The following is a 26,799-nucleotide window of genomic DNA, read 5'->3' as shown; positions in this document are numbered from 1 at the left end:
GGCGGCAGGCACCTTTACCTACTAAGCCACCTAGCCGGCCCTAAGCACCTTTCTAATGCTCCAGTTGTCCTGCCAGTGGTCTCTCTTCACGGCATGCTACTATCCCTGGCTGCTGGAAGGCATGGTTTTATTACACTGCATCTGTCTTCCATTCTCCATCGGGACTACTCTTTATGTTTGTTTGGAAGTATGGTTCCTCAAAAAGGACTCAGTGTTTGTGGAACTCTGTGTGTGCTTTTAAATTATACACACGATGCTGCACTGTACACCTCACCCCCTTTTTTGTGTGTGCCAAGACTACAAATTAGCAGAGGCTCCTGGCTCCTTTGCCAAAACCAGTCTGGCAGAATGACAGGCCTGAGGGAGGAGCTTGGATCTGAGGAAATAACAAAAGATCCTAAGCCAAGCTCTGCTGGAAGCTGGGGACAACCTAGACTGCAGAGTGCAGTTATGGGGAGCTGAGCCATGGGTCCTGGAGCAGGGGATGAGCAGGGTCAGACCGTGGGTGGGGGTGGAGGAAACCGTTCTTTTCTTTTCTCTCATCATGTAGCCTAGGCTGGTCTCAGATTGAGGCTCCTTCCCAGCCTCCCAAGTGCTGGAGTTACAGGTTCAGGTTACCACACCTAGCCCGAGAACTTTCTAGACTGTGCTTTTCTTCTGTTTTGCTCTTTGGTTCTGAGATGACTAAGCTCCAGAGGTGTGATGATGTCACCAGAGCCCTTAGGGTCAGAGGCTGGACCCTGGCTGCCCTAATGAGCCAGGCTCAGTCACCCAACCACAGCAGGCCAATTAAAGGGAAGCAATAGTGAAAGAGCAGAGGATTAAATAATAATAATCAATGTAGCCACGGTGGGAAGAGGAGCAAAGGGGTCCAGTGAAGCCCAACCCATCTACAGAGTCTTGACATGAGAGTGCAGAGGTTTGCCTAACTCAGCATCCCTGGTCAAGACATGGTCCTGCGTATCACTGACCCACTGCCCCCTCTGCTCCGGTCATCCCCAGAAGGTGCTCTGGTGAGTCAGATTCTTCCAGAGATTCCCAGGGAGATTCCCATTTCTCGAGCCCTTCATTGAAGGGTGGGGCACAAGTGTCCGTCTAGGATAACTTCCTTTCTGTCACAGTGACAGCTGGCCCAAGCCACTGCTGGTGAGAAAGGCTGAGAGCAATGCAGGCTCTCTCCTGCCCTCCGAGTTCATTCTTTCCTCTTCTTGTATCCTTATCCCCGGGGTGGCAGGATGGGGATCTCAGTCAGTGATGCCGATTCAGGTGCTTGGTGGCAAGGTGCTGAATAGAGTACCTGTCTATGGTGGCAGCAAAGGGGATGATGGGAAACATGGTCTATCACATCTCTGTCCCCTACCCAAGGTGACCATCATCAGGAGACAGGACATTGACTGGGCCACACAGAACATCTGATTCAATCCTACCAGATAAGGGAAGATGTCAGCTGCCCAAGGCAAGGGCAAGGAACTGCCTGAAAGCCCTTGAGTATAAGCACTAATTATAGAGAATGTAATTACAAAGCCAGGCCAGCTTGCTGGGCATGAGGGAGCATGCCGGTAGCCCCAGCGTAACGGGACACAGTGAGTTAGCCTCTCGGTGGCTGTCTTGGCTTCTTTCCCTTTTGCTGTGATAACCTCGACAGAAGCAACTCAGGGGAGAAGGCACGAACTCTGGCTCACAGATCAAGGTAAGCTCATTGCGGTGGGGACATCAAGGCCACAGGAGCGTGAGGCAGCTGGTTCCGGTGCATCCACAGTCAAAAGAAAAGAGCAAAGAACACTCCCTCATACTGTTTTCCGGGCCCCTGATCTAGAGAACAGCGCCAACCACAATGAAGATGCGTCTTCCCATGTCGGTTAACAGAATGAAGGCAATATACACAGGCATGCCCAGAGGCTCTCCCGCCAGGTTGAGTCCAGCTTCTGTCCAGGGGACACAGTGGGGATGGCTTTCTTTGACTCCCTGAGACAGGGTTTCTCTGTATCGCTCTGGCTCTCCTGTTACTCACTCAGTTTACTTGTTAACTAGCACTAGAGGATGACGCGTTGCCAAGAGCGCATCCTGAATGTAATAAGAAGAAGAATGAAATTGCATTTTTTAAATTATTTGTGTATATATATGTATATACACATCACACACACACATGCACACATATATGAGATGTATGTGAGTATGAGCACACAGGTGCCTGCCACTGCACACACATCATGTTTGGGTCAAAGGACAACTTTCTCCCCTTCTACCTTAGCAGTTCCAGAGATCAAACGGGTTGGCAAACTTGTTTAATAAACATTTTTACTCACTAAAAGCCATCTTGCTGGCCTGCCAACGCCCCTCCCCAGCTCAATCCTTGTTTTGCTTTTGCTTAGATGTTTACTTGGCTCCTCAGTTGGGGTAGGAAGCGTTTTGGGGAATGAATTTTGGAAGGTCATAGGCAGTGTTTGTGTGGGCATGACACTCGGAACGGATTTCTTGTGCCAGAGCTCTGACGGTTGCACAAGGCTCAGACTCCGGCATTGGGGTGACTCGAAAGGGCAGAACAGCTTCATGAAGCTTATCATCTCAAGCCTCAAATCCCAAGTTTTCATTTCTGAGGACGGTGCCTCAGGCGCCTGGGTTGCCAAGGAGTTGATATAAGTTGTAGGATCACTATCTGATGATGGGAGGAGTTAAAAATCTCATCTTCTATTGGATAAAAAAAAAAAAACCTCTCATCTGGGGGTTGGCATGTTTTATTTTTTTTATTGCAGTTTGTCTTTATCTTAATATGTGAAAAAATTAGCAGATTCAAAGTAGGCAGAAGGGACAGCAGAGACAGACGAGTGAGTGCCTTTACTTGCCGGCCCTGCTCCCACAGATGCGCCCCAAACTGGGGACCTCACTGGTTTCTGATTGTTCCTTCACAGGCAAAGAGAAGTGTGGAGCTGTCCAGGCATTTTAAGGATCTGTGCGAAGCTTCTCAGTTTGACAAGTGCAGGAGGCACAGGAGTTTATTTTTGCTCAGTGGGCAGCTGTGCACACGCTATGGTTCTGGCAGTCTTCTGGGAGTAGGTCTGTGCCAGGCTTGTGGGCACATGATGCCGTCCACCATAATCCCTGTTTTCTTCAAGTTCAAAGTGGCAGAGCCTTGACAGAAGCAACTTCATTTTATTCTGCCGACTTCAGCTTCTGCATCTTCCCATTGGTCAGGAGAAACAGTTCTAGCCTGGGGGCGGGGAGAGGGAGTTCAGCCTTTGACAGGGATAGCAGCTGTAGTGGTTGGACACTGCTTGACATCTGTGTCCCCTCTTAATTCCCAAACAAACCCTAGCAGGAGGCTCTGACAAAGGGGCTCAATTTGAATAACAGAATCAGGGCTTAAGGTGGTGGGGTATTTATGGTTAGACCTATCTAGACTAACCTGGAAGCCTGTGTGTGTGTGTCTGTTGTGTGTATGTGTGTGTGTGTGTGTGTGTGAGTCTCTGTGCATGCTCATGCATTTATGCATATGTGTGCACATTTATGTGTGGAAGCTGTAGATCAAGCTCAGGTTTGGGTCCTCAGGACACCATCTACCTTGGTTTTGGGGGTAGGGTCTCTCACTGACCTGGAACTCGCTGATTCAAGTAGGCTGGCTGGTCATGGAGCCGCAGGGATCCACCTGTCTTTGTTTCCCTAACTCTAAGGTTGTGAACAAGTGTGTGCCTCATGTGTGTGGGTTCTGGGGTTAAACATAGGTTCTCAAGCTTGCATGGTAAGCACTTTATGGACTGTGCTATCTCCCCAGCCCGAAACCTATACTTTTAACATATATACTTCATATCAGTCTCATTTCAAGTTAAGAGAACACACATGATTGATAATGAAGTACTTTATTTGTAAGAGCCTCCCAGGGGTCTCTCTGGTACTGCAAGGCAGGAAGTTGCACGCAAAGGGGAAGCTGGAAGCCAACAATCTGCCCGTTCACGGTAGATGAGTGATGGGGAAAGATCAGTCTAACACACCAGGCTTTGGTGTCTTATTCTGAATGAGTACCGAAGGGCCCCCACTCAGCCTCTAGGGTGGGAGAGGGTTGTTTATTACTGGGGGGGGGGACTTGGTTTGTCTGGGAAGGGGTGCTAGAGGAGACAAGGTGTCCAGATGTTGAACAAGGCTGCTCCATCAGCACTTTGGCGACTTTCCACTGCAAAACTTGTTGGGATAGAGTTGATATTTTAAACTGTAGCTTTTCCGGTTCCGGTGGAAACATTCAACCGCGGCTTTGTCACATTGGCACAGCTGTTTCCTACAGGAGTTCTGGTTGGCTGATATTAGAGGGAAAGAGACACTGAGCTGACGGTTATTAATATCTCACCACTGCTGGTGGAGACGGGCCTGTTCTGAGGCAAGCACTGGGGCCACTGGAAAAGGCAGATCCCTATTGGATGGGGACACACAGCCCATGTGATGGGGATGCACAGCGGCCAAGCTTGGCACTGCCAGAGGTTTGCCTAGCTTCCTAGACAACCTCTTCTAGGTTTTAGTTTAGTTTAGTTTAGATTTTGTTTTTAAAGACAGGGTTTAATGTAGCTCAGGCTAGCCTTGAACTCTATGTTGTTGAGGCTGACCTTGAACTTCTGATCCTGCACCTCTACATCCTGGGCTCTGGGATTCCAGGCACGCTAAATCATGCCCAATTTATACAGTGGTAGGGATGGAACCCAGGTCCTTGTGTATGTGAGGCTGGCACTCTCCAGCTGAGCTACATCTCTGGCCCCACCTTCTTGTTAACAGACCTGCTTGTGTAAGGAAACCCAGCCTCACTGGCCTCAGGATGGATGGAAATGGTGAAAACCTGTGTGGTCTACTCCTTCTCCTTGGCTGTGATTGGTTTTAGGTAGGATGCAGCTTTATTCTGAATGAAGTGCTAAAGAGGAAGTCAGCAGGGGCTTCTGGGAAGTGTTCATTCCCCCTCTCCAAAGAGTCTTGGAGAGGGAAAGCCACCTGTCGTGGGTGGCCAAGGGCATTCCCGGAGCTCTAGTGTGTCTTGTAGTATAAGCACAGATGTTGGCACCAGGCCGGAGCTGAGGAGCAGGCCTGACCCTGGGCTGTAGCCGTTGCCCAGGTTGGCACCACACTGCCCTAGAATTCTTTCCCATGTGACAGAGGCCCCTTTACTCCGTGTGTCACCACCCTGCAGGCAGCATGGCTCGCTGCCCCCTCGCTCCTGCCCATCCCTCTCACCCAGGGTGAGCCCTCTTTGTGCAGAAGTGTCTCTTGCTACTTTGCTAAATAATAGGACCCTGTTGCTGTGGTCCCCAAACCTCAAGACAATGGCTAGGAAGGCCCGGCTTGTCCTTGTCCCTTCTTGTCTCACTGCTCAGACTCATCCTCACGTGTCCATTGGGGAGCACAGAGTGGCCTATGGTCCTCTTTGACCTTTTGGCCATGCTGTGCCTTGTTTGAGGGATGGCCCAACCTTCCTCTCCCACAGTGAGCCGCACTGACTCTCTTAGGACTCAGCTTAGGTACCACTGTTTGCAGGACCCCCTGCAAGCCTCAGGCTGTGCAAAGCCCGTTTCTGCCTTCCCACTGGAGTCTTCCGTGAAGTTCTAAGCAGGGATAAATTCCCCTTCTGCTCCAGCAAACTGCCCAGCATTTATTTGCTCAATAAACACGTGAGGGCAGCTTGCCAGGATCTCAGGGTTTTTCTTACCGGAGCAGGTGATTTTGCCCCCTCGGTAGGAGAACTTGTAGGTCAGAAATTTTGTGCCGCAGTTGCGTTTCTGCAGTCGGTAGTAGCAACAGTCGTGAGCAACACAGCACCTGGTCGGTGGAGGTGGGGGGGGGCATGTCCTGTTGAGGCTGTATTCCCACAGCCCTGGAGTCCTGGGGCCTCCCCAGGTCCCTTGATCTTTGACCCTGAGCAGAGACTCAGAAACTTTGGAGGGGTCTAGAACAGAGTTCCCAAAGCACTGACTATTTTACTGGTGGGAGTACCCCAGGGCCCTGAAGAAAAATACCAGGTCTGTCCTAGTCCTGACCCCACCAGGATTCTGAGGCAACTGGTACCAGTTCTGTCCTAGTCCCGTCCCAGCCAGAGTGAACGGAAGATAGGGGTGTCCTCACCGATCTGTCGCATCCTTGGGGGATCCCCTGCCACCCATGCCACAGTGGCAACCATAGAAGGCATAGCTGGTCTCAGCTCTCTTTCCCGTCTTAAGTAAGATCATTTGTCTAAACTCTGCAAGGCTCCCTTGGATCTGTATTGGGCCTGAAAAGAGATGGAGAAATGGCTGGTGAAGGGCAGTCATCCCTGTGCCCCTCCTCCGCATTGGCATCTCTCTACTGCCTCTCTCCCCACAAATGCCTTCCTTCCCATTCCCACTGAGACAGGGCTGGGGAATGGGAAGGAGCACTGGAGGATGGGGTGCCCCTCTCCTTAGATTACCCCCCACCCTGCTGAGTTCAGAGTCAAGTCTTACCAAAGGCCATGATCACAGCTGTTAGCAGCAGGAGGACCTTCATGTTGTCAGCCTGTGAACGACAAGTACAGACGACTGGCTTGGGCGTTTCTTACCAGGAGTCTCGGCCTCTGCTCCAGCCCCTACTCTGCTGTCTGACTTAGCACCCTGGAGTCCAGACGTGCTCTTGCATGGGGCTAAGTCATAGAGAGCATAGGTGGCTTCAGACAGTGCATCACGCGTGTCACCCCTTGTCCCTTCCCGGCTCTGTTGGAATATGATACAGTACCGGGAGCACCCTAGCACTTCCTTCAGTCCTCCTGGGAGACTGGATTCATTCCACAAAACTGGGAGGCTGAAGACAATGCCTCTCTTCATTAGATACTCAACCTGCCTCCCTGCGTTAGGGTGAAAGCTTCGGAACTCCATCCATGGAATCTGATCCCCAACCGTTTCTGTCCCGAACTAAAGCTGCACACTCTCTTGGCAAGCCTTTCTAAGCCCGTGTAGATTTCCTGTACACACACATGCTCTTGAATTCTCGCTCAGCACCCTCACAAATCCATACAACATACTTGTACACAAATACTGTCTTTTACATGTTTACGTGATGGTGGTTCACATGTACAGGCATGTCCACACACATACATGCACCTAGACAACCACTCAAATGCAGTCACAAGGCTGGAGCTTCTGGGCATTTACCTCTCGGACGATGCTGCAGCTTCCTCTTCAAGGGCCTGTCTTGTTTTTCCTGAACTTCATCTGCCCTTAAATAGCCCTTCCTTCTGCGGGGTTGGGGTTGGTGAGACACAGGGACAGAGAGGTGGGCGTGGTCAAATGGTGGATTCGTAGATAGGAAACCTAAAGCCCTGAGCAATTCCCCTTTTTTCCCCCTCGTCATCTTCCTGGACAGCCTTGAGAGCTGGAAAATCCTTCAAACCATGGGTTTACACTATAATAAATCCAGCTGATTTTGAAACTCTCTGGCTGCTGAGAAAAGCGCTCAGTTCCTGGCAAAGGAAGTTTCTCTATCCAATCTGGGTATAACCAAGAGGTCACCTCCCAGCAGCCACTCCCAGGAGTGGGCAAGAACTGTGTCAGCAGTGGAAATGAGAGTGTTTGTAAGCCAGGAATGTTCCTTTTCCTAATTCATTGTGACATTTGCGAATAGGGAAGAGGACATTGATGCAGTAGAGTTTGTTCATTTCCTTCATTCAACATTCATTCAATCACAAAAGATATATGCTAAGCCTCTGTGAGGTCCAAGGCTGCACAAACTTCTTGAGGGGGTGCTGAGGACATTGCAGGAGTCAAGTTCTTGGGGCCCCACAGACCACTCCAGCACGGGCAGGATTGGATGGGCTGGATTCTCTGTCCCCCAAAGAGCCCAGCATCTCCATATTCTCTTCTTCCTCCCCTTCATGGTCCTCCCCATCTCTCATCGCATGTGGTTTTCTTCTCTGTGTGTTTATGTGTCTGTGGTTGTGCCTGTGTGTGCAGCTGTGTGTGCACGTGAGTGGAGTTTAGAGGACAACCTTGGATATCGTTCTTCCGGAACTGTCTGCCGTGTTTTTGAGACAGGGCCTCTCATTGACCTGAGCTTCACAAAGTAAACCAATCTGGCTGCACAGTTTCATACGAATTTTTAAACCTGGAAAAAAAATCCAGCAGCTGTTCTTGATTTTTCCCACCAAATGCCACCACCACTGTCCCTCCTAGCCCTCACCAGTTTGGCAGTGGGCTTCTTAATGTTTCCTGGGCCTATGACATCTTCGTCATTCTCCAGGCTTCGGGGATATAGTGATTTGAGTGCTTTAGTTCCTAAACTAAACATCTTACTCCCCCTGTCCTCCCACCCGTGGTAAGAATTTGGCTTCCATGTCCTTAAGTAAAGCACCAGACATCAGTCCTTCAGACACTCCTACAGTAGAGGCTGTGGGGTTCCACTGCACCCCAGCTGTCTCTCACTCTTTGTAGCCTATGGTAGATAAGTGAGTGCCATACACCTGCTTCAGACATGAGGTGGGCTCAAAGGGTCAGTTCGGGACAAACCCAAACCAGATGCATCTTGTGCCTTTTCTGGGATCCTCTTGGAAGATGCTGAAGGTGGAGGCTGTCTCCTGGGACACTGAGTGGTGGAATGAAAGACAGCTATTCCTGAACATTCCCTCAGAGAATCTAGTGTGAGAACGAAGTGAAGGGATTTTTCTTTTATGTTGTTGATAAACAAAATCATTGCATCATTCTGTAGTTTATATGTGAGTCATTCTAGCAGATGTCCTTCTGATATTCTGAAAATGAGCTTATTTCATTTACTTAAAGGCAGATTTTATTGAATATGTTATTGGTTGAATGGTTTCCTCTTTTGGACCTCACTTCCTGTTCAAATCTTGAAACCTTAGGCTACGGCCCTGTTCGGAAATAGTGTCATTACAGAAATGAATAGCTAAGATGAGTTCATTAGAACCCTGACCCTATAAACCTTGGTGTCCTTAGGGAAAGGGGAAGAAAAGTGGGTTCAGTGAGGTGGCCACAGGGTGACAGTTCTACTTCCCAGGGAGCCCAAGATGCCAACAAGTACAGAAGGCAGGAGAGTCCTGGACAGACTCTCACCTTCAGAAGGACCCAACCATCTGGGCTCCTCTGGTCTCTGCCTCAGAGCCCTGAGCCAATCCATTTTTGATACCTGTGTCAGCAGCGAGGGAGGTGAAGTCAGCAATCCAGGAAGTATTGCCTGCAAAGTTTCCTTCCCCACTTAGAGCCTTGCGCTCTGGTGAAGCTGGATTCTTGGCTTTGCCATGGAAAGTGTATCAGGCTAAGCTAGCAGTGAAGCAGGGCTCATGGAAGGACTCTTAAAGCATAGGCCTTAAGTACAGAACTTAATAGAGAGTTGCCCAGGGGAGGAGAGAAATCCTAGAGTGTGGATGTGGGCTTCTCTCGGGAATGTCACTCCTTGGTCCTGTGCCTCTCTAGTTTCCATCACTCTGGGTAGTTCACAGCAAGTTGGAGGGTCAAAGGGTATCCTTTTTTTCTTTTTTTAAAAATTTATTTATTTATTAAAAATTTCCACCTCCTCCCATTTCCCTCCTACTTCCCCCTCCCCTCCCCCTCCCTCTCCAGTCCTAAGAGTGCCCTGCCCTGAGGGAAGTCCAAGGCCCTCCCACCTCCATCCAGGTCTAGGAAGGTGTGCATCCCAATAGACTAGGCTCCCAAAAAGCCAGTATATGCAGTAGAATCAAAACCCAGTGCCATTATCATCAACTTCTTAGTCAGCCCTCATTGTCAGCCACATTCAGAGAGTCCAGTTTGATCACATGCTCGTTCAGACCCAGTCCAGCTGGCCTTGGTGAGATCCCATTAGATCAGTCCTACCATCTCCGTGGGTGACGCACTCCTCATGGTCCTGACTTCCTCGCTCATGTTCTCCCTCCTTCTCCTCTTCATTTGGACCTTGGGAACACAGTCCAGTGCTTCTATGTGGGTCTCTGTCTCTATCTCCATCCATTGCCGGATGAAGTTTCTATGGTGATATGCAAGATATTCATCAGTGTGGCTTGCAAGAGGCTTGGCTCTATAGGGGTTCCCAGGTGTCCAAGGAGATGTCCCCAGCTAGGTCCTTGGGCAGCAGAGTAGAGGGTGTCTGAACTGGCCTTATCCCATAGCCACACAAAGGGTGTCCTTTTTTTTTTTTTTGAATTTTCAAGACAGGGTTTCTCCGTAGCTTTTTTGGTTCCTGTCTGGAACTAGTTCTTGTAGACCAGGCTGGCCTCGAACTTACAGAGATCAGCCTGCCTCTGCCTTTCAAGTGCTGGGATTAAAGGCGTGCACCACCACCGCCAGGCAAAGGGTGTCCTTTTATGAACAAAGTTGAAAAGTGGGTTTTTAAGGGGTGTTGTTGGGAATAAGAAGTGATAAAATCAAGGTTAGCAATCATTTGGGTCCTCAGTAGGCATGGATTAAATTGTTTTTAACATTTTCGGTTGAGATGTCTTTAGGAAACCGCTCATCATCTCTGTGGGCACTTCTGGTGTTATCACCAGTGTGTGGAGCTTCCTGGCTGTGCCAGCAGGAAGGACAAACCAACCAAATCTTAGGTGAAGGGTTTCCGTCTCATATCACCCCAGTTTTGGGTCTTTCTATCTTGCCTCCTTTAGACTACTCATTTTGGGGGCCTTGGCATTAGTAGAAAGCCACCGTGGCAGGGGAGACACCATGATCACTAAGGTAGTTTTCTCAGCAAGGCTTACCCACTGCACCCTGGTGACCCCTGCCATTTCCCGAGATGTAGGAAACTTGACTATAATTTGTGTTAATGAGGGGAGTATTTGTACTTGCCGCTTCCAAGGAAGGAAGGAAGGAAGGAAGGAAAGGAAGGAAGAGGGAGGAAAGGAGGAAGGACACCAGAATGAAGTAAGGTGACTTCCTGCCAGCTCCTGCATTCCTTTTAGCCCAGGCTCCTCTCCTGAGCAGCTGATGTGAAGCCTACATCAAGGTTCAGGGAGATCTCATCTCCTTCAGAGACCTCATCCCCTGGGGTGGACATTCCCGCTTGGTCCAGTCTCTCAGGTTCTGGAGCACTTACTAAGCAATAGGCAGAAGGTTTCTCTCCCTCCATATATCCCGGGGCCCCCACCAAGTCCAGTCTTTAGGACTGCATCAATACTAAGGATCCTGGTGACAACAGATGGGATTTCTTCATTTCTCATTTTTAAGACTTTTTCTTAGAATTCTGTCCACTTGTTTGTGTTTTTTCCACCCATGTCTAACCTAAGCCCTTGGGCATCTCTGAACAAGATGTCTGCTCAAATGGGAATCACATGATGGATGAGGGTAACGAAGACCAAAATGTGCTCTCTGATGACCAGAGTCAAAAATCCTCAGCAACATGCTCACAAGCTAGATGCAATATTAGGTTAAAAAAAGTCACACCCAGGATCCCATGGGATTCATTCCTAGAATGCAATGATGGTTTGGTATCTATCTGCAAATTGATGAAAGAATTTATTTTGTGTCAACAGAGGGGGTAGCAAAGCCATCTGGCCATCTCAATAGATGTAATACAGGTATTTTGTAATATACAAACTATTTTATGATTAAAAAAACCTCATCAAATTAGATAAAAATCCTAAAGGCTATGTACGCAAAAGCCTTAGCCAATGTTCTTGGGAAGATGGAAACATTTCTAAGACAAAACAAGACTTGTCACTCATAGCAAGGTGGATGGAAGGAACATTGAGGAGGTGGGATAGGGAAAAGAAATCCCGTGTCCTGAGATGTGGCTGGTTTGTCATTCCTGCTGGCAGAGTCACACACTGCTGATAAAACCAAAATTGCCTGCAGAGATGATGGGCATTCTTCCTTAAAACATCTCGAACCAAAAACCACTAAAGATAAGTAAACTAAGCAAATGGTGGCTTTTCTGGGCTCAAAGAACTTCTGTCTCTGACTTTGGGTATTTCTTCCTGACAACATCCTCACAAATCCATTTTACAACTTAAAATGCAATTTAGTTTTGGATCCACATGTGTCTTCTGTAATTTTCCATCAATCAAAGTCAGTTCTCTCTCAGCTTCAGCTGATTTTTCCCCTGAGGCTATTTAAGTCCTTGTCACCATGTAAGGTTTTCTTTAAATTAATCAGGTCACCAGGACCTATCCCAATAATGCGCTATAGATGCAAAATGTCTCCTAGCAATCTTTGGAATCATCAAGAGTCTGCAATCGATCTCCCCTAATTTGCACCTTTTGGGTTCTAATTTTTTGTAAACCTATTTTATAACCTAAAGAATTAATAGAATCTCAACTTTGTATTTGTTCAAGAGCAATTTGTAATCCCTGACAAGGCAATATTTTCTTTGCTCCTTCAAACATTCTTTCTAAAGTATCTACATTTTTTTAAAAAAATGTATTTATTTATTACATATACAGTGTTCTGCTTGCATGTATACTTGCAGGCCAGAAGATGGCACCAGATCTCATTACAGATGGTTGTGAGCCACCATGTGGTTGCTGGGAATTGAACTCAGGGCCTCTGGAACAGCAGTGCTCTTAACCTCTGAGCCGTCTACTAGCCCCCTAAAGTATCTACATTTGAAACAGATAACAAAATGTCATCCATGTAGTGGTAAGTTATAGACTAAGGAAATTGCTTGCATATTATTTCCAATGGCTGATTTATAAAATATTGGCACAGGGTGGGGCTATTTACTGCTTCTTCTGGGAGAATCTTCTATCGATGTCTCTTAACAGGCTGTGAAGGGCTGAAAGTAGGCACTGTGAAGGCAAAAATTTCTCTGTATTTTTCTTGAAAAGGTATAGGAAAGAAAAAAACTTTAAATCAATAACTATAAGAGGCCATCCTTTAGGCAACGGAGATGGCAAAGGAATGCCAGACTGTAGAGAACCTATTAGCTGAATCACCTTATTAACAGCTTAGATTTGTTACTATTTTCCACTCTCCAGATTTAGTTTTAATAACAAATACAGGAGAATTCCAAAGGCTGTTTGATTCTTCAATATGTTGAGCATCTAGCTGCTCCCGGCCACCTGGCTAGCTTATGCCTCGGAAATAACAACACACAAATTGTATTCATTTAAACACTGCTTGGCCCATTAGCTCTAGTCTCTTACTGGCTAACTCTCATATCTTGCTTTAACCCATATCTAATAATCTGTGTAGCACCATGAGGTGGTGTCTTACCAGGAAGATTCTAGTGTACGTCCATCTTGGGCTGGAGCTTCTTCGCATCTGACCCAGAGAGGAGAAGCATGGCGATTGCCTCACTTCCTCCCAGAATTCTGTTCTGTCTATTCCACCCACCTAAGGGCTGGCCTAGCAAATGGGCCAAGGCAGTTTCTTTATTAACCAATGAAAGTAACTCTTCCATCAGTTTGGATTTGAATATCTCTGTGAACTGTTTCATTAGGTTTTTCTAAGGCTTGTATCTTAGCACTCAGAATAACTAAAACAAACATAATACAGCAAATCTCTGAAAAGCACACAGGGGACTGTTCAGGAAAAGCACATATGTTGGAGGGCTGCATGAAAGATATGACAGAAAAATACCAAACTTGCTCAGAGTCTTGGGGAGGGGGAAAAGAGACCGCCTAGCCAGGTGGGGCTCCAGCTTCAGTAGGAGCCCCACGTGTAGCTGCGGCCTGTGCTGATAGTTTTTTTTGTTGTTGTGAATTTGTGCCACAAATGTTGGGCATCAATTGTACTACAAATAATAGAAATGCAGAGACAGATATTGGGGTTAAACCCAAAGATCAGAAAAGCAAAGCAGCCTGACACTGGCTCTTAACTCTACAATAGATCATGGCGATCCTGCCTCCAGGAATCCTCAGGCTGAGGCCTGTCTCTTCCCATTTTATAATCCTCTCTAGTACTGGGATTAAAGACATGAACCCATCAGCGCCCAGTGTCAATAGCTAACTAGGGTTTCTACTGGGATTAAATGTGTGTACCACCACTGTCTATTTTTTATGGCTGACCAGTATGACTGTTTTACTCTCTGATCTTCAGGCAAGCTTTATTTATTAAAATACAAATGAAATATCACTACAGAAATGTTTAACCTTTCAACTTGCTGCGAACTATTTTCTTTTAGTGATGGGAATTAGAAAGCCGAGGGATTATGTGTGCAGCTATTGCCCTTGAGCAACTCTCCCTCGAGAAGCCCGTACCCATACTTGGGGGAGTCTCACTGTTCTCTTGGGTACTTGAGCTTCAAATCTAGGTCAAAAACACCTTTTTAATGAACTCAAACTCTATACTATCCTGAAGTTCTTTTCCATGGTGTAGCCAGGAACGTGGTTTTACTTGAGTGGAAGTCATGGAGGGGGAAAGGAGCTGCCCGGTCTGCAGGCAGCCGTGAGGAACCACTTGGTTAAGATGATGATGTTTGTCTGTGAAGGCAGACAACAGGCTGTGCTCTGCCTGAGCTGGGCTGCCATTCCCAGGACAGAAAGGTGAAAGATTAGAAATGGTGGAGAGAGAGAGAGAGAGAGAGAGAGAGAGAGAGAGAGAGAGAGAGAGAGAGACATTAAGGATTTGGGTAGCCCTTTCCTGACAGCCCCAGGGATTTCCCTGATGTCCACTATCTTGCTAAATTTCCATCATTTCACAATGTGTCAAGGCCGGGGACCAGGCCGTCATCATCATGGCTTTTAAGGGACATTTACAATCCAAATCATGACACCAGCTGGCCAGCCTCTTTCACTTTCTCTGGTGTTTATTTCTTTCTGGAATGCGAAGAATGTCCGTGATGTTGGAGTCCCGTAGTCTAGGATGCTATGAGGGTCCTGCTGGCTTTGACCGGTTGGGACTTTGTTGATTCCACATGAAGTTCTGGATTTTGTTGTCTATCTTGGTAGAATTTTGACAGAGATTGCACTGATAGCTTTGTCAGGGTAAGTCTGGAGTGTCTTAGGTGTTTCCTTTTTCCTGAAGGATCGATGGATACATCCATGGGAGCAGGGAAATCAAAGCTCCCACTAGTACTGTATCTAGATTTGTCTCTGCCTTTGCATACAGGAATGTGACAGAGTTTAGTGCATATGGGTTAGTATTTTGTTGACATTCCCTGTCACATGGGTGCTCTGTACCTTTAAGAGACAAGCTCTGCCCACTCCCAAATCCCCTTGCACCAAGGTAAGCAGATTCCCCACCCCCCTCCAGTGGGCTCTCTATCTTCCCCTTCCTCTTCTGTAGAGGTAACTTCTTTCCCTTCTTCTCCCCTTTTTCCTTTCTCCCCTTCTCCCTTTTCTTCCCCTCCATAACCCACTAAATAAACTATACTCAAACTCTCTCTGCACGATGTATCTGTCTCTCACTCTCCACAGTCTCCCACCCGCCGTTGGAACCCGCTGAGGCCTCGCGTGAGCTGCCGATGCCCCTCGTGGGACCACTATCCCTTGAGGGACCGGTCCCCCACCACCATATCTTTATAAAAAATAACAATATGTCGTTGTCAATTTGTCTCTCCGGTGCTGTGATGCAACTCTGAGCAAAAGCAATTTGACGAGGAAAGGGTTCGTTTGGCTCACAGGTTACACAGGTCCATCATCAGGGAAGCCAGAGCATGAAGCAGGAGCCTGGAGGCAGGAGCTGATGCAGAGGCCATGGAGGGCCTTCCTCTTTTTTCTTGGTTGTTGATTTGGCAGGGTAAGGAGTGATGTCTGCTTCCTCTTGCTCTTAGCTTATCTGCCTCTCACTTGGGTGATGTTGGTGGCAAGCCTGCTTGTATACACTGTCCAGGATTGGACTTGCACTTCCCCAGGAGCCATGGCTTTCCAGAATCTGTGAGTCTGCGCCCCAGCCAGACAGAGATTTTCCCTTGTTATTCAGAAAAGCATTTTGGAGTAATCGAAACTGAAACTGTGCTTCTCTGCCAGGGATCTCCAGGCACAGCCCCAGCATCCAGAGTCACCCTGGCCTCTCCAGTAGCTTCAGGAACACCTAGTTCTCCACTGTCCTAGGAGCCATCCCAACTGCAGGATCTGTGTCCACCCTCCTGGCCAGGACAATACCAAGGCACCTGGGTCCTCAGACAGTCAAGGCTCTTAGCAGTCTCTCAGGTAATGAAGCAAGTTCCAGTGCAGGTTCCATGGGGGTGAGTCAGGACTGAAGGGATTAGCACAGGCTTGTGGGGAGGACAAGGCTGTGACTTGGATAACCTGGGGCTGGACCACTCCCCTCCCTGCTGGAATGTGCTGGGTGACTGCCCAGGGCCCTGGGGCTTCTAGAAGGGCCAGGGCTGTGCCAGTCTCTTCTTTTGTTGGACTTTCTGCCACCATGAAGGCTGCTGGGGGCTGAGCAGGGTGACTGGAGACCAGCGTTCACTGTGTGCTCCCACAGACAGCATCAGAGTCTGTCCATCCTATTTAGCAGCTTGGGGGCCTAATGCTTGGACTGCAGGCCATAAACTTGGGGACTCTGACTACTAAGACTGCTCATGGGAACAGCCCTGGGAGCAGGAGCTGAGATCAGGCCAAAGAGGTCAGTTATGGGGAGAGAGGAGCCTCAAAGAGGGGGAGGCAGTGCACTGGAGAGAGAGAGAGAATCTGGACAGGTGGGGTCTGAAGAACCAGAGAGGGGCCAGGGGAGGGGTGGCCACAGCTTCTGCCAGAGGAAGCTCCTAGGGCTTCAGGATCCCCTTATGTGCAACTTTATCAGACCAGGGCTGGGACAGTTCCTGAGGCAGGTCATGTCTAAAGTAAGGGTACTCAGATGGTCATTCCTAAAATGAACAAAGCCAGGGCAGAAAGGGTTATGGGCAGGGTGGGTTATGCCTCATGCTTATGTTCACCTGAAGGCTTGTCCAGCTTTCTCAGATGTATGTACATGTTTGTGTGTGTATGTATGTACATATATATGTATGTATAGGCATGTGTGCATATGCATTGTTTGGATGTGGAGGTCAGAGGTTTACCTCAGGTGTCTGACTCAATCATATCTCCAATTCATTTTTTGAGACAGGGCTCACTTAGCCTGGAGCTCACTGACTGAATACACTGGCCATTTTGTAAGCTCCTTCTCTCCCCAGTGCTGGGATGACAGGCACAAACGCTGTGTCTGGGTTTTGTTTGTGTTCTTTCGTTTCATTTTCTTTACATGGGTTCTGGGGAGCAAGCTCGGGTCTATAGGCTTACACACTTGTGTGGGCAAACCATCTCCTCAGCCCCTGGATTTCTTTCTAATCCAAACCAGAAGAAAACATTCCCTTTTGGGGAAAGGTTCATCTGCCTTAGTTAACATCCCCTTAACTTCTATATGCCATTCACCCAGGGCACAAACCATGCAATCCGGAGAAAGGTGCCACACCGTTGCTGGCTGGATCCTACAAGGAACTCTTTCTTCTCCCTTCTGCATCCTCCCTTCTCTGAGTGCCCCTCTCTGGAAGGTATTTGGCCTTGACATAGGGGCATTTTGGTTCAACTAAGAGATTAAGTGCTTTGTGACCAGAGTGAGCCTCTCTGTGTTCAGATCGGCAACAACTGTATTGCTGTGGGGGAAAGTGACAAGGCTAGTTAGCAGCTTGCCACAGGCCTTCTCTGTGGTGGAGATTTGAGTCAGGCAACACTCCAGACCCAGAGTGGTTCAGGATGCCCCACCCTGACAAGGGCAGGCTGTATTTATAGCCAGAGGAAGGGAAGTTATGTGGAAAGGGAGGGAGTCAGCCTGACTGGATAGAAATCACTGGGTTGTGAGTACCTGGTTTGAACACTGGGGAGCTTGTGATGACCCAAGGACTGGGTTATTAAAAACAAAACAAACAAACAAAAATACTTGAACCTCCAGTCCAAATATTCACATAGGCAATGTGTTTTGGCTTCTTACATTGAGAATATGCTAACTTTTTCACTATCATGTGTTCATTGTGCAAAGTGATGGATTTTTATCATGCATATCTATTTATTTTCTGGGAGTGTGGAGACTTGCACAAGCCAGTGTTTGTGTGTGTGTGGTTGTGTGGTGTGGTGTGTGTGTGTGTGTGTGTGTGTGTGTGTGTGTGTGTGTAGGTCAGAAGACAATATGTAAGACTCAGATCACTCCTTCCACCAAGTGGGTCCTGGGGATTGAACTCAGGTCATCAGGTTTGGCTGCAAGCCCCTTCACCCACCGAGGCATCTTGCGGCTCTCACTATGACATTTTTGGGCCTGCGTGTCACACCCTCTGATCACTCACTACCCATTAGCCACTCTTCTCTCTCTCCCCTCCCATTACTGGTCCTGTATCTCAACAGTCCCCTAGTCCTTTCATGTAGTATGGATCATTCTAATGAGTACTGATAGACAGATGGGTAGATGGATGGATGGACAGATTCCACACACAAGAGGAAGCATGACATTTGTCTTTATGTCCCTGCCACTTCCCTTAACGTGATAATCTCCAATCTGTCAATTTCCCTACAGATGATGTAATGTCCTTTATTGCCGAATAATTCTCCATTGTGCACACCTCCCGCTCTTCTATTGGTGAGCGTCTAGGTGGCTCCATTACTTGTTGGGTGGGTGACTATTTTTGTAAATAGATTTTATTTGTGTGTCAAGTTAAGCTTCAGTTTACTATTTAGAGAGAAGTCTTTGAGGCAAGCTTTACAGAGGTGCTGTTTGACAAAACATTTGATTTAACAACACAATTGTATCTACCCTATAGACAAAAGGATTTGCCCCACATGAGGCATGAAGATGTCAAAACAAAACACAATTCCTGTCTCTAGGGGTTTTGTTGGAGTGGGTATCACAGCACAAATAGGTTCTTTTAACCCCCTGGGTGAGAATAAGATCACTCACTACCACAGTTTTGAGTCAAATTTGAACCAAGCTTTCTTAAGTTACTGGCCAGGATCATGGAAACTACCCAGGTCCATACTTGAGATTCCCAGAGAATGGCTGCAAGCAAAATTGCTCAGGTAATTATAAAGGCAAAAATTCACAAGAATACATACTTCCTGCCTTCGTCCAATCAGGGCCAAGCATACATCGTGACATACTTCCTGCCTATGTGCCTCCCACCTACATGTGATCAAGTACATCCTGTGCAGTTGGGGCAACCAACCTTGTTTACCTATATGAAAACACAAGGTTTGTTATCTTCCATAAACAACAGCCCCAGTGTTCCAGGGAGTTATCTGTCTTTGGGCAAGTATGGGTTACAGGTTAGAGGCATTTTTGTTGTATAGCTCTCTTAAGCACAGCAATTTAAACTTAAAATATAATTTCAGCTCTCACAGTTCCAGGTGCTCAGAGGGCTCAGAGTTGGGTCTTTGTAGTTCAAAGTTTTTCACCAAAGGGAGACCTGGCTTGCCTGTCTCTCCAGCTCCCAGGCAGATTTCTACCCCAGGATCTTTGCACTTCTCTCTGCATGGAGCATTCTTAAGATAGCCCACGCTTGCTCTCTTCAGAGCTGTGTCCAAGTGCTTACTAAGGAGCTATTAAGGGATGAGTGTGTTGTAGCTAGAAAGATGACAGAAATAAGGGAATAGAAGGCAACCAGGAGCTGAACAGGTGAAGAGGGGTTGAGGGGAGAGAGGCAAAAAGAAAGAGTGAGAAATGGAAAAAGAAAAAAAAATGGAGGCAGGACATGCTGTGTGCTCTCATGGAGGTGGAGAGGTTGAAGGATGATCTCAGGCAGCCAAGAGGGAATATCAGAAGCGTATGGTGGTATATTATTTGTGTTTTAATGAACAAAGCTTACCTGCAGATCTGAATGCAAAGCAGCCACACCAGAAAGCCATACAGGCCAGGCAGTGGTGGCACATCCTTTTATTCCAACATTAGAGAGGAATATAAAATGGGAGGAGCCAGGTCTTAGTCTCAGTCTTAGGACTGGTGGAGGCAGGATCGCCCATTTTGGTCTGAGGTAGAGGTAAGAGCCAGTGGCTGGCTGCTTTGCTTTTCTGATCTTCAACGTGAACCCCAATATCTGTCTATGGTTTTTATTATTCGGGCTATGGAAGAGCAGGGGCCCAAGGAAGGAGTCCATGTCATTCCAGGGGCTGCAGGCATTCTGAAAGGCTCTTCACCCCTGCCCTTCCCAGGGAAAAATACTGCTTTCTAAACATGATGTGGGGCTGCTGGATCTGGATAAGCTTGGCCTCAGCCCCTCCCCTGGGGACCACTTGCTGCTTAGTGTTAGAGTGGTTAGAGATAAATGGTCTGGACTGAAGCTGTGGGTACCTCAGGTATAGGGATCCAGGACCCTAGGTGCCATTTAGGACAGTCAAGAGCAGAAGCTTGGGATCCATTGCTTCTGCAGTCTGATTGCTAAAGGGAAGAGAATGAATAGCTACACATTCCTCCCCAGGACGGCTCCAGAGTTGTCCTGGAGCCAGGGATTAAGCAGTAGCTGTGACTGTCATCCGAACTGTGCCATGCCATGAACCACAGGAGAGGGAGGGCTAGCCATGTGTGTCCGTAAGACTGGCTGCCAGGCTGACGCTGGGCTCCAACCCAGGTGGAGCCAGTTTCCGCCAGGCTCCAAGATTTCATTCAATCAAATTCTTCATACAGTAAAGAAGACAGATGTGTGATTGTCTAAGAAAGTCAAGTTCTGGGACAATGTCATGGTTTGAAGCACGTTATGGTTTGAAGGTAAGAAAGCAAGCTTGCTGACCTTAGGTAGGTAATCTGAGAAAGCAACTGTTCACCCCACCAGTCTAGAATAAGACCACTTTTAAGGAATCTTTAATTACATACTATCCAGGAGGGTGGACACTGGCCAGGTCCTTCTCTGGTTGCCCAGAAAAATGGCCCTGACTCAATTTTTGTAGCAGCTTTTTTTTTTCTATTTCCCATCAGATCTAGTCAGGGGCAAGCATACATCCTGACCTTCAGCCTACACCCAATCAGGGGCAGGCATACATCCTGACATATTTCCTGCCTGTGAACCTCCCACCCACATGTGACCAAGCATGTCTGGTGCAGACAGGCCAAACAAACTTGTTTAGGGGAGTGAAGTCACGTGGCTTGTTATTGCCCATAAACAACAGCCTCCAGCATTCCATGAACTGTCTGTTCTTGGGCAAGGGGCTGGCAGAGCAGAGGCATTTTTTGTTTCATGGCTCTCTATGGAGTAGATATTAGAACTTACGATGTAGCTTTGGCTCTCACACATCCTGGAAGAGGTGGCATTTAAGATGAGGCCTGGAGTTTAATACATCAAGAGCACTATGACTCCTGAGTACTCTAGAGGGCATTCTGTGAAGAAATCTGGGTAGAAAACACGTGAAGGTTCTGGGACAACCCAGTTGCCCCACGGGTGCAACCGCAGATGTGGTGAGCACCTGCTGCCCAGTCTGGCTCCCACTTCGTGGGTTTTGTCATTCTTTGCCATGTCACTGAACAGGACTCTGGCCTGAAGAAAAAGTGGGGAGGGGGTCGAGAATACAGAGGGAATGACGCTTCCAATAGACCCCTCCAGGTCATATACTGACTGACTGACGGGTACAAAAGTTTTCTTCGGCTCAGTGGTTAAGAGCACCGGCTGCTCTTCTAGAGGACTGGGCTTTGTTCCCAGCGCCCTCATGGTGACTCACAGCCTTTGTAATTCCAGTTCCAGGAGATTGGACACCTGCTTAATGATCTCAGTGGGCACTATCCATGCTATATGTGTAGGCAAAACACCCATATATTTAAAATAAGATAATAATTTCAATAAAATATACTAATACTTGCGTTGTGTGGCACAAGTTAGTGTTCCCAGTGCTCAGGAGCCTCAAACAGCAGGATTGCCAGCCTGAGATACATAGTGAGTAGCCCAGCCTGGACCACAAAAGCAAAAACCAAAACAACAAGAACAACAAAATGCCAGAGGCAAAGCAAGCAAACGATAACAAAAATACTAAAATGTTTTTACTTTATTCCCCCTCACACCTTTTGTTTGTTTATTTGTTTGAGACACTGTACCCTATAACCCAGGCTGGACTTCAACTTGAGGTCTATTGGCCAATCAATTGAAACATTATATCCTCCTGCCTCCACATCCCAAGTGCTGGGATCATAATGGTGTGGAAGGTTTCCCTACCCCGATATTAAGTCTCTCTACCAGTGCAGCCAATCAAACCAAGCCGAATTAGGATTTAAAAGCCCACAGGTTGGTGAAATGGCTCAGAGATTAAGAAGAGGCTGTTCTTCCAGAGGTCCCGAGTTCAATTACCAGAAACCACATGGTGGCTCACAGTCATCTATAATGAGATGTGGGGCCCTCTTCTAGACTGTAGCCATATATGCAGGCAGAACATTCCATACCTAATAAATAAGTTAAAAAAAGATTTAAAAGTCCAGGTTTAATGAGTAAAGCAACTCTCAGGTGGTGGGGGCGGAGGTGGAGAGAAAAGAAAGCCGCAAGGGAGACCCACCTGGCCGGTTGGGAGTCAGCCTCTTTAATAGCCTATAGGCATGGTCTTGAGCTTCTGGGGGGTGGGGTAGGGAAGCTGGGCTTTCTCAAGGGCGGTGTCTGGAATGGGAGGAGCAGGGCTGTGTGGAGCTTCCTGACAGTGTTCACTACCACATCTCATTAAGGCAGTGCTGCAGATGGGGTTTTGTATAGATCAGTGCTCTGCCAACTGAGCCACACCCCTGGGTCTTTGATGGACAGTTTTACAGAGTAGCATGGAGGTGTTGCAATGATTGGCTTGATAGAGCACTGGGGAGTGTCCCACCGACTCTATCCCTCCCTACATCCCGCTTCTTATTGCTTTTCCTGACCATTGGCGGATAGAAAGTGTCCTATAGTGTAGCAAACTTTCTTGTCTGTCTGTCTTTTATGGGATTGCCAGCTCCCAATAACGACATGGAGATTTATTATTAATTATGAAAGCTTGGCCTTTAGCTTAGGTTTGTCTCAACTAGCTCTTATGATGTAAATTAACCCAGATATATTAATCTATATTCTGCCTCTTGGTGTTAGCTCACTTCCATCTTGTGCCTCCTTCTTCCTCTCTGTGTCTGGCTCCCAACTCTGCCTTCCTTCTTCCCAGAGTTCTCTCTCCTCCCGGAAGTCCCACCTTTACCTCCTGCCTAACTATTGGTCATTCAACTTTTTATTGCACCAACCACATCAATACATTTTCACACAGTGTGAAAATATCCTGCAACACTAGGGACAAGAGAGTCAGTCTCCCCTGACAACTCATTCTCGTCCCAGGACAGGTGAGCTGTTTTGGCCTAAGGCAAACCTCAGCTCCATAAAGCTGGGAAGCTGGTGTTGGTTCGTCCATCTGAGCCCCATGTTTTATCTGTGATCTTCTTGATGTCCTCAGTCCTTCAGAGAGTTGAAGACAATGTTTTCCTGAGCCACCTTCACAAGGCCAGTCAGCCACTTCCTCTACCTATGTCCTGTGACCCATGTCCCCTGCTCTTCCGGAAGTCTGTTTGGGCCAAGGCTGGGCTCTGTGTTTCCTCCTGCCTTCCAGGGTGGTCTGTGATCTTCTGGAGTTCCCATAGTTTGTTCTTCTGCCACCTTGTTCAAAGTGCCCTTTGCAGGTGATGTCATGGAAACTGGCTTTTGTCACCCCTCTCCCCTTGTGTGTTTCAAGCCTGGAACAACCAGAGTCTCTTCTTAGGGACTTGATCAAGGCCTTCTACAACAAAAGACAGCAGACTGAACTTCTCTGCCTGGTTGCCTATGTCCCTTGTGACACCATAGCTACATGCTAGGCCTGTCCTCCCCAAAGCTCTTCCAGGATCCCTACTTGCTATTAAAGATATTTATTGTTTTCTGTGATTAGTGAACCCGGAGTGTCCCCCCACCACACACACACACTGAAAATAGGCAACATTTATCAACACCATCCTGCGTGCCTAAACACCTGGTCATCTCAGAACAGGGAAGAATCACTGGCCCCCATTACTCCTGATGGCAAACTGAGACGTGGGGTCATTGAGTAACTTGTCCAAGGTTACACGTCTTCTCAGTTCAGGGACCTGGTGCTGGTGGCAGGGGATGGTCCACTGTGGGATGTGTTTGGCTATAGAGCCTGGGAGGTTTTCAGGAGCAATTTCTTCCCTTGCAGTTATTCATTAAATGCCAGCCCTTCCACAGCTATTTTCAGTTCCCTGAAGGTGCCTGTGGCTCTGGCATAGTCCACTCCTTCTACCCCGGATACCCTTCAATTTCAATGCCCTCCACCCGGTTCATGCCCTTAGAAACAGGGTTTCATGTATTCTTAGCTAACTAGAACTTGTGACTGAGGGTGACCTTGAACTTTGGATCTTCCTGGTTCCGTCTCAGGTGCTGGGAATGTCAGCGTCTGCTGTCAGGCCTGGTTTACACAGTGCTGGGGACTAAACTCAGGGCTTAAAGCAGGGTAGGAAAGCTCTGACAACTGACCACCTCACCCTGCGGGTTTCAATACAGGTGTCTCCTCTTCCCCTGGCGTGGGTACCCCTTCTGAGCTCTATTGCGCACTGACTTGAGCAACTACTGTATATGGGGCTTGGAGCTCAGCACTTGACCTGTGAGACGGCCAAAGGGATGATCTTTGCTCTTTGAGCTCTGAGACAGATCACTAGAGAATTCCCCATACCCCCCAGCAGGGAGCTCTCTTTGATAATGAAGATTGGCGGGGATTGCCACACAGGAAACTGGGGCCAACACAGGATGCCAGATGCCTTAAGAGAGGTCGGAAATTTAGAGTCTTGTTTAAGATTTCAACACTGGTATATTGGCGGCCTACTACATATTTTTTGGTTTGTGTGTGCATGCTCGTGTGTTCATGTGTGGATGGGTACATGAGGACTTACGTATGTGAAGACCAGAGGAGAACCTTGGCTGTTGGTTCTAACGCTCTGTCCACCCTTTCTCTTTTGAGACAGGCTCTCCTGCTGGCCTGAAACTGCCAAGTGGGGTAGACTGGGTGGCCAACAAGCCCCAGGGACCCCCTTATCTATGCCTCCCTAATGCTGGGATTGCCGAGACATGCCGTCATGTCTGTTTTTCTTTTTAAATGTGGGTTCTGGGGATCGAATTAATGTCCTCATGACTATATTGCAAGTAATTTACCAACTGAGCCATGTCCCAGTCCTGGTTACGTGTTTTGAAAAAAGCCCCACATGGGCTAAGCCACATGTTCTCCCTTCTAGGAGAACACACCATACATTCGCTCTCTGGAATTTGGCGGGTTTAAAAGGAGCAGGCTGGTACCTAGGCCAAAGCAAGGATGCCTGGCCACTCCTGCTCTGAGAACCCAAGCTTCCACAAGAGCCTGGGCTGAAAGTAAGCAAAGGTCTTGGGTCAGTTATTCTGAAACCCCTGAGATCTCGCACGCTTGTGACTAACGGGGGCTCAGCTTTCCATTTCCGCGTTTGTCTGAGCCGAAAGCACTGGGTGTTTGGGCAGCAGCTCAGGCTCACGGTTCTGAAGCCCTACCATTAGCTGGGTCTTCCCGGCAAGCTCTCCCACAACAGCCGCCCTGCGGTTTCCATCCCATACTTACAGAGTGTAGTCACCCACGCGCGTCCCAAGACTCGGAGACGGTTTGAGAAGACTGCAAACGCCAACCTGGCTTTGGATCTAGCGGGTGCTCATACCCTGAATTCTCCCTTTCCTTCCTGAGCCACCATCTGCAGGAACCCCTCCTGCAGGAAGGACCCAAGGGCACGGTTGAATATGGTGAGATCCAGCATGCTCCTGAGACCCACCAGCTTCCTGCAGAGGGAATCCTGGAGGACATCCTGCAGGAGGAGGGCTCCAAGCAGATTTTTCTACCAGGGATCCCAGGATGAACTGTCCTGGGGGCCACAAATTGTATTCCAAGGCCAGGGTTATTGTGGAAGCATGGGCTCTTGGAGCAGGGGTATCCAGGTGTCCTTTCTTGGGCCTTCTGCTCTTGGATCCAGAAAACTCCAGAGAGCAAATATGTTATGAGACGCTTGGTCCAACCCATGGGGATTTCCTGGGGACCCTTTTAGCGTGACAAGCCGTTCTTGGGACTGAGCAGACAGGATCACACAGGAATTCTGGCCTCAAGAGCCCAACCCATCTCATCAGGCTTTCTTTGTCACTGCTGAAGCAGCCATAGCTTCCCTATAGTTTATGTGAGAGAACTATACTTCTGAGCTGTTAAATTCCCTGCTAGGGTGACAATGTGCGTATTGGAATTGGGGCGTGTGACTGCCAGCTTGGGTCCTCTGACTGGCACTGTGTCCTCTCATTCCCACAGTCTGTCCTTTGGTCATTAAGCCTATCTTGCTAAGCCAAAACTCCTACCAAACTGAGCCTAGCCCGCACACCCACCTAGGCACCTGTCACCTAGACACCATCTGCTCAGGACTAAGAGCAAGTCCCTGAGCGCTGATGGGCTCACCCAGGGGTGAGAGGAGAGACACTCCTGAGAGCGAGTCAGGGTGTGTATGTGTGGCGGGGAGTCCGCCTGTGTCTGGGGTGTTAGGGTGGGGTAGCAGGATCAGGGAAGGCTCTAGACAGGGGGCTGACTCCGAGGGGCTTGTGCCAGCAGAGGGAGAGCCTGGAGGAGGTGAAATACCCTGGGCACCCCAGGAGTGAACCTCAGGGAGCCAGGCTTGCAGCAGTGCAGAATCCAGACCAGGAGGGGTGAAGATCAGTGGACATGGAGGTGTCTCCCCAGAAATGGGACCTTTAGAGGAAAACAAAAGTGAGAGAAGGCCGTCAGAGACAAAGGGAGGAGGTCCTTTTTTGGTTTGGAGATACGGTTTCAATATCTTGGGCTGGCCTTGAACTTGATATTGTAGCTGAGGATGGCCCTCTTTGCCTTCACCTCCCGGATGCTGGAATTACAGGTGTGCGCCACCAGAACCAGTTTATACTGGAGCTAGGGACAGAACATAGAGATTCCTACAGGCCAGACAAGCACTCTGCTACACACACACACACACACACACACACACA

At 48.2% G+C, this 26,799-nt stretch overlaps 2 protein-coding genes across 3 annotated transcripts in view; one reads left to right on the top strand and one right to left on the bottom strand.

The window, feature by feature from the left end:
• The first annotated feature begins 1,604 nt into the window (after nucleotides 1–1,604).
• Pla2g5 (phospholipase A2 group V) overlaps nucleotides 1,605–26,799 on the top strand; it is a 124,911-nt gene continuing 99,716 nt past the window's right edge. The window contains exon 1 of one of the 2 annotated variants that reach the window (XM_075945349.1): nucleotides 1,605–1,690. The gene's annotated coding sequence lies outside the window, so the exon portion shown is untranslated. Of the gene's footprint in view, nucleotides 1,691–15,860; nucleotides 16,007–26,799 lie in introns of those variants that run through there. The other variant, XM_075945348.1, reaches the window with a different exon arrangement.
• Nucleotides 3,839–7,237, bottom strand: Pla2g2a (phospholipase A2 group IIA). Its single transcript, XM_075945346.1, has 5 exons — nucleotides 7,131–7,237; nucleotides 6,447–6,498; nucleotides 6,091–6,235; nucleotides 5,678–5,787; nucleotides 3,839–4,286 (listed from the first exon to the last, which is right to left on the bottom strand). Exons 2-5 carry the CDS (start codon nucleotides 6,487–6,489, stop codon nucleotides 4,144–4,146), a joined length of 441 nt encoding a protein of 146 aa, XP_075801461.1. The 5' UTR covers nucleotides 6,490–6,498; nucleotides 7,131–7,237; the 3' UTR covers nucleotides 3,839–4,143.

Source organism: Microtus pennsylvanicus, chromosome 13 (genome assembly GCF_037038515.1).
Source record: "Microtus pennsylvanicus isolate mMicPen1 chromosome 13, mMicPen1.hap1, whole genome shotgun sequence".
NCBI lineage: Eukaryota > Metazoa > Chordata > Mammalia > Rodentia > Cricetidae > Microtus > Microtus pennsylvanicus.
This window is presented reverse-complemented; position numbering and strand designations above follow the sequence as displayed.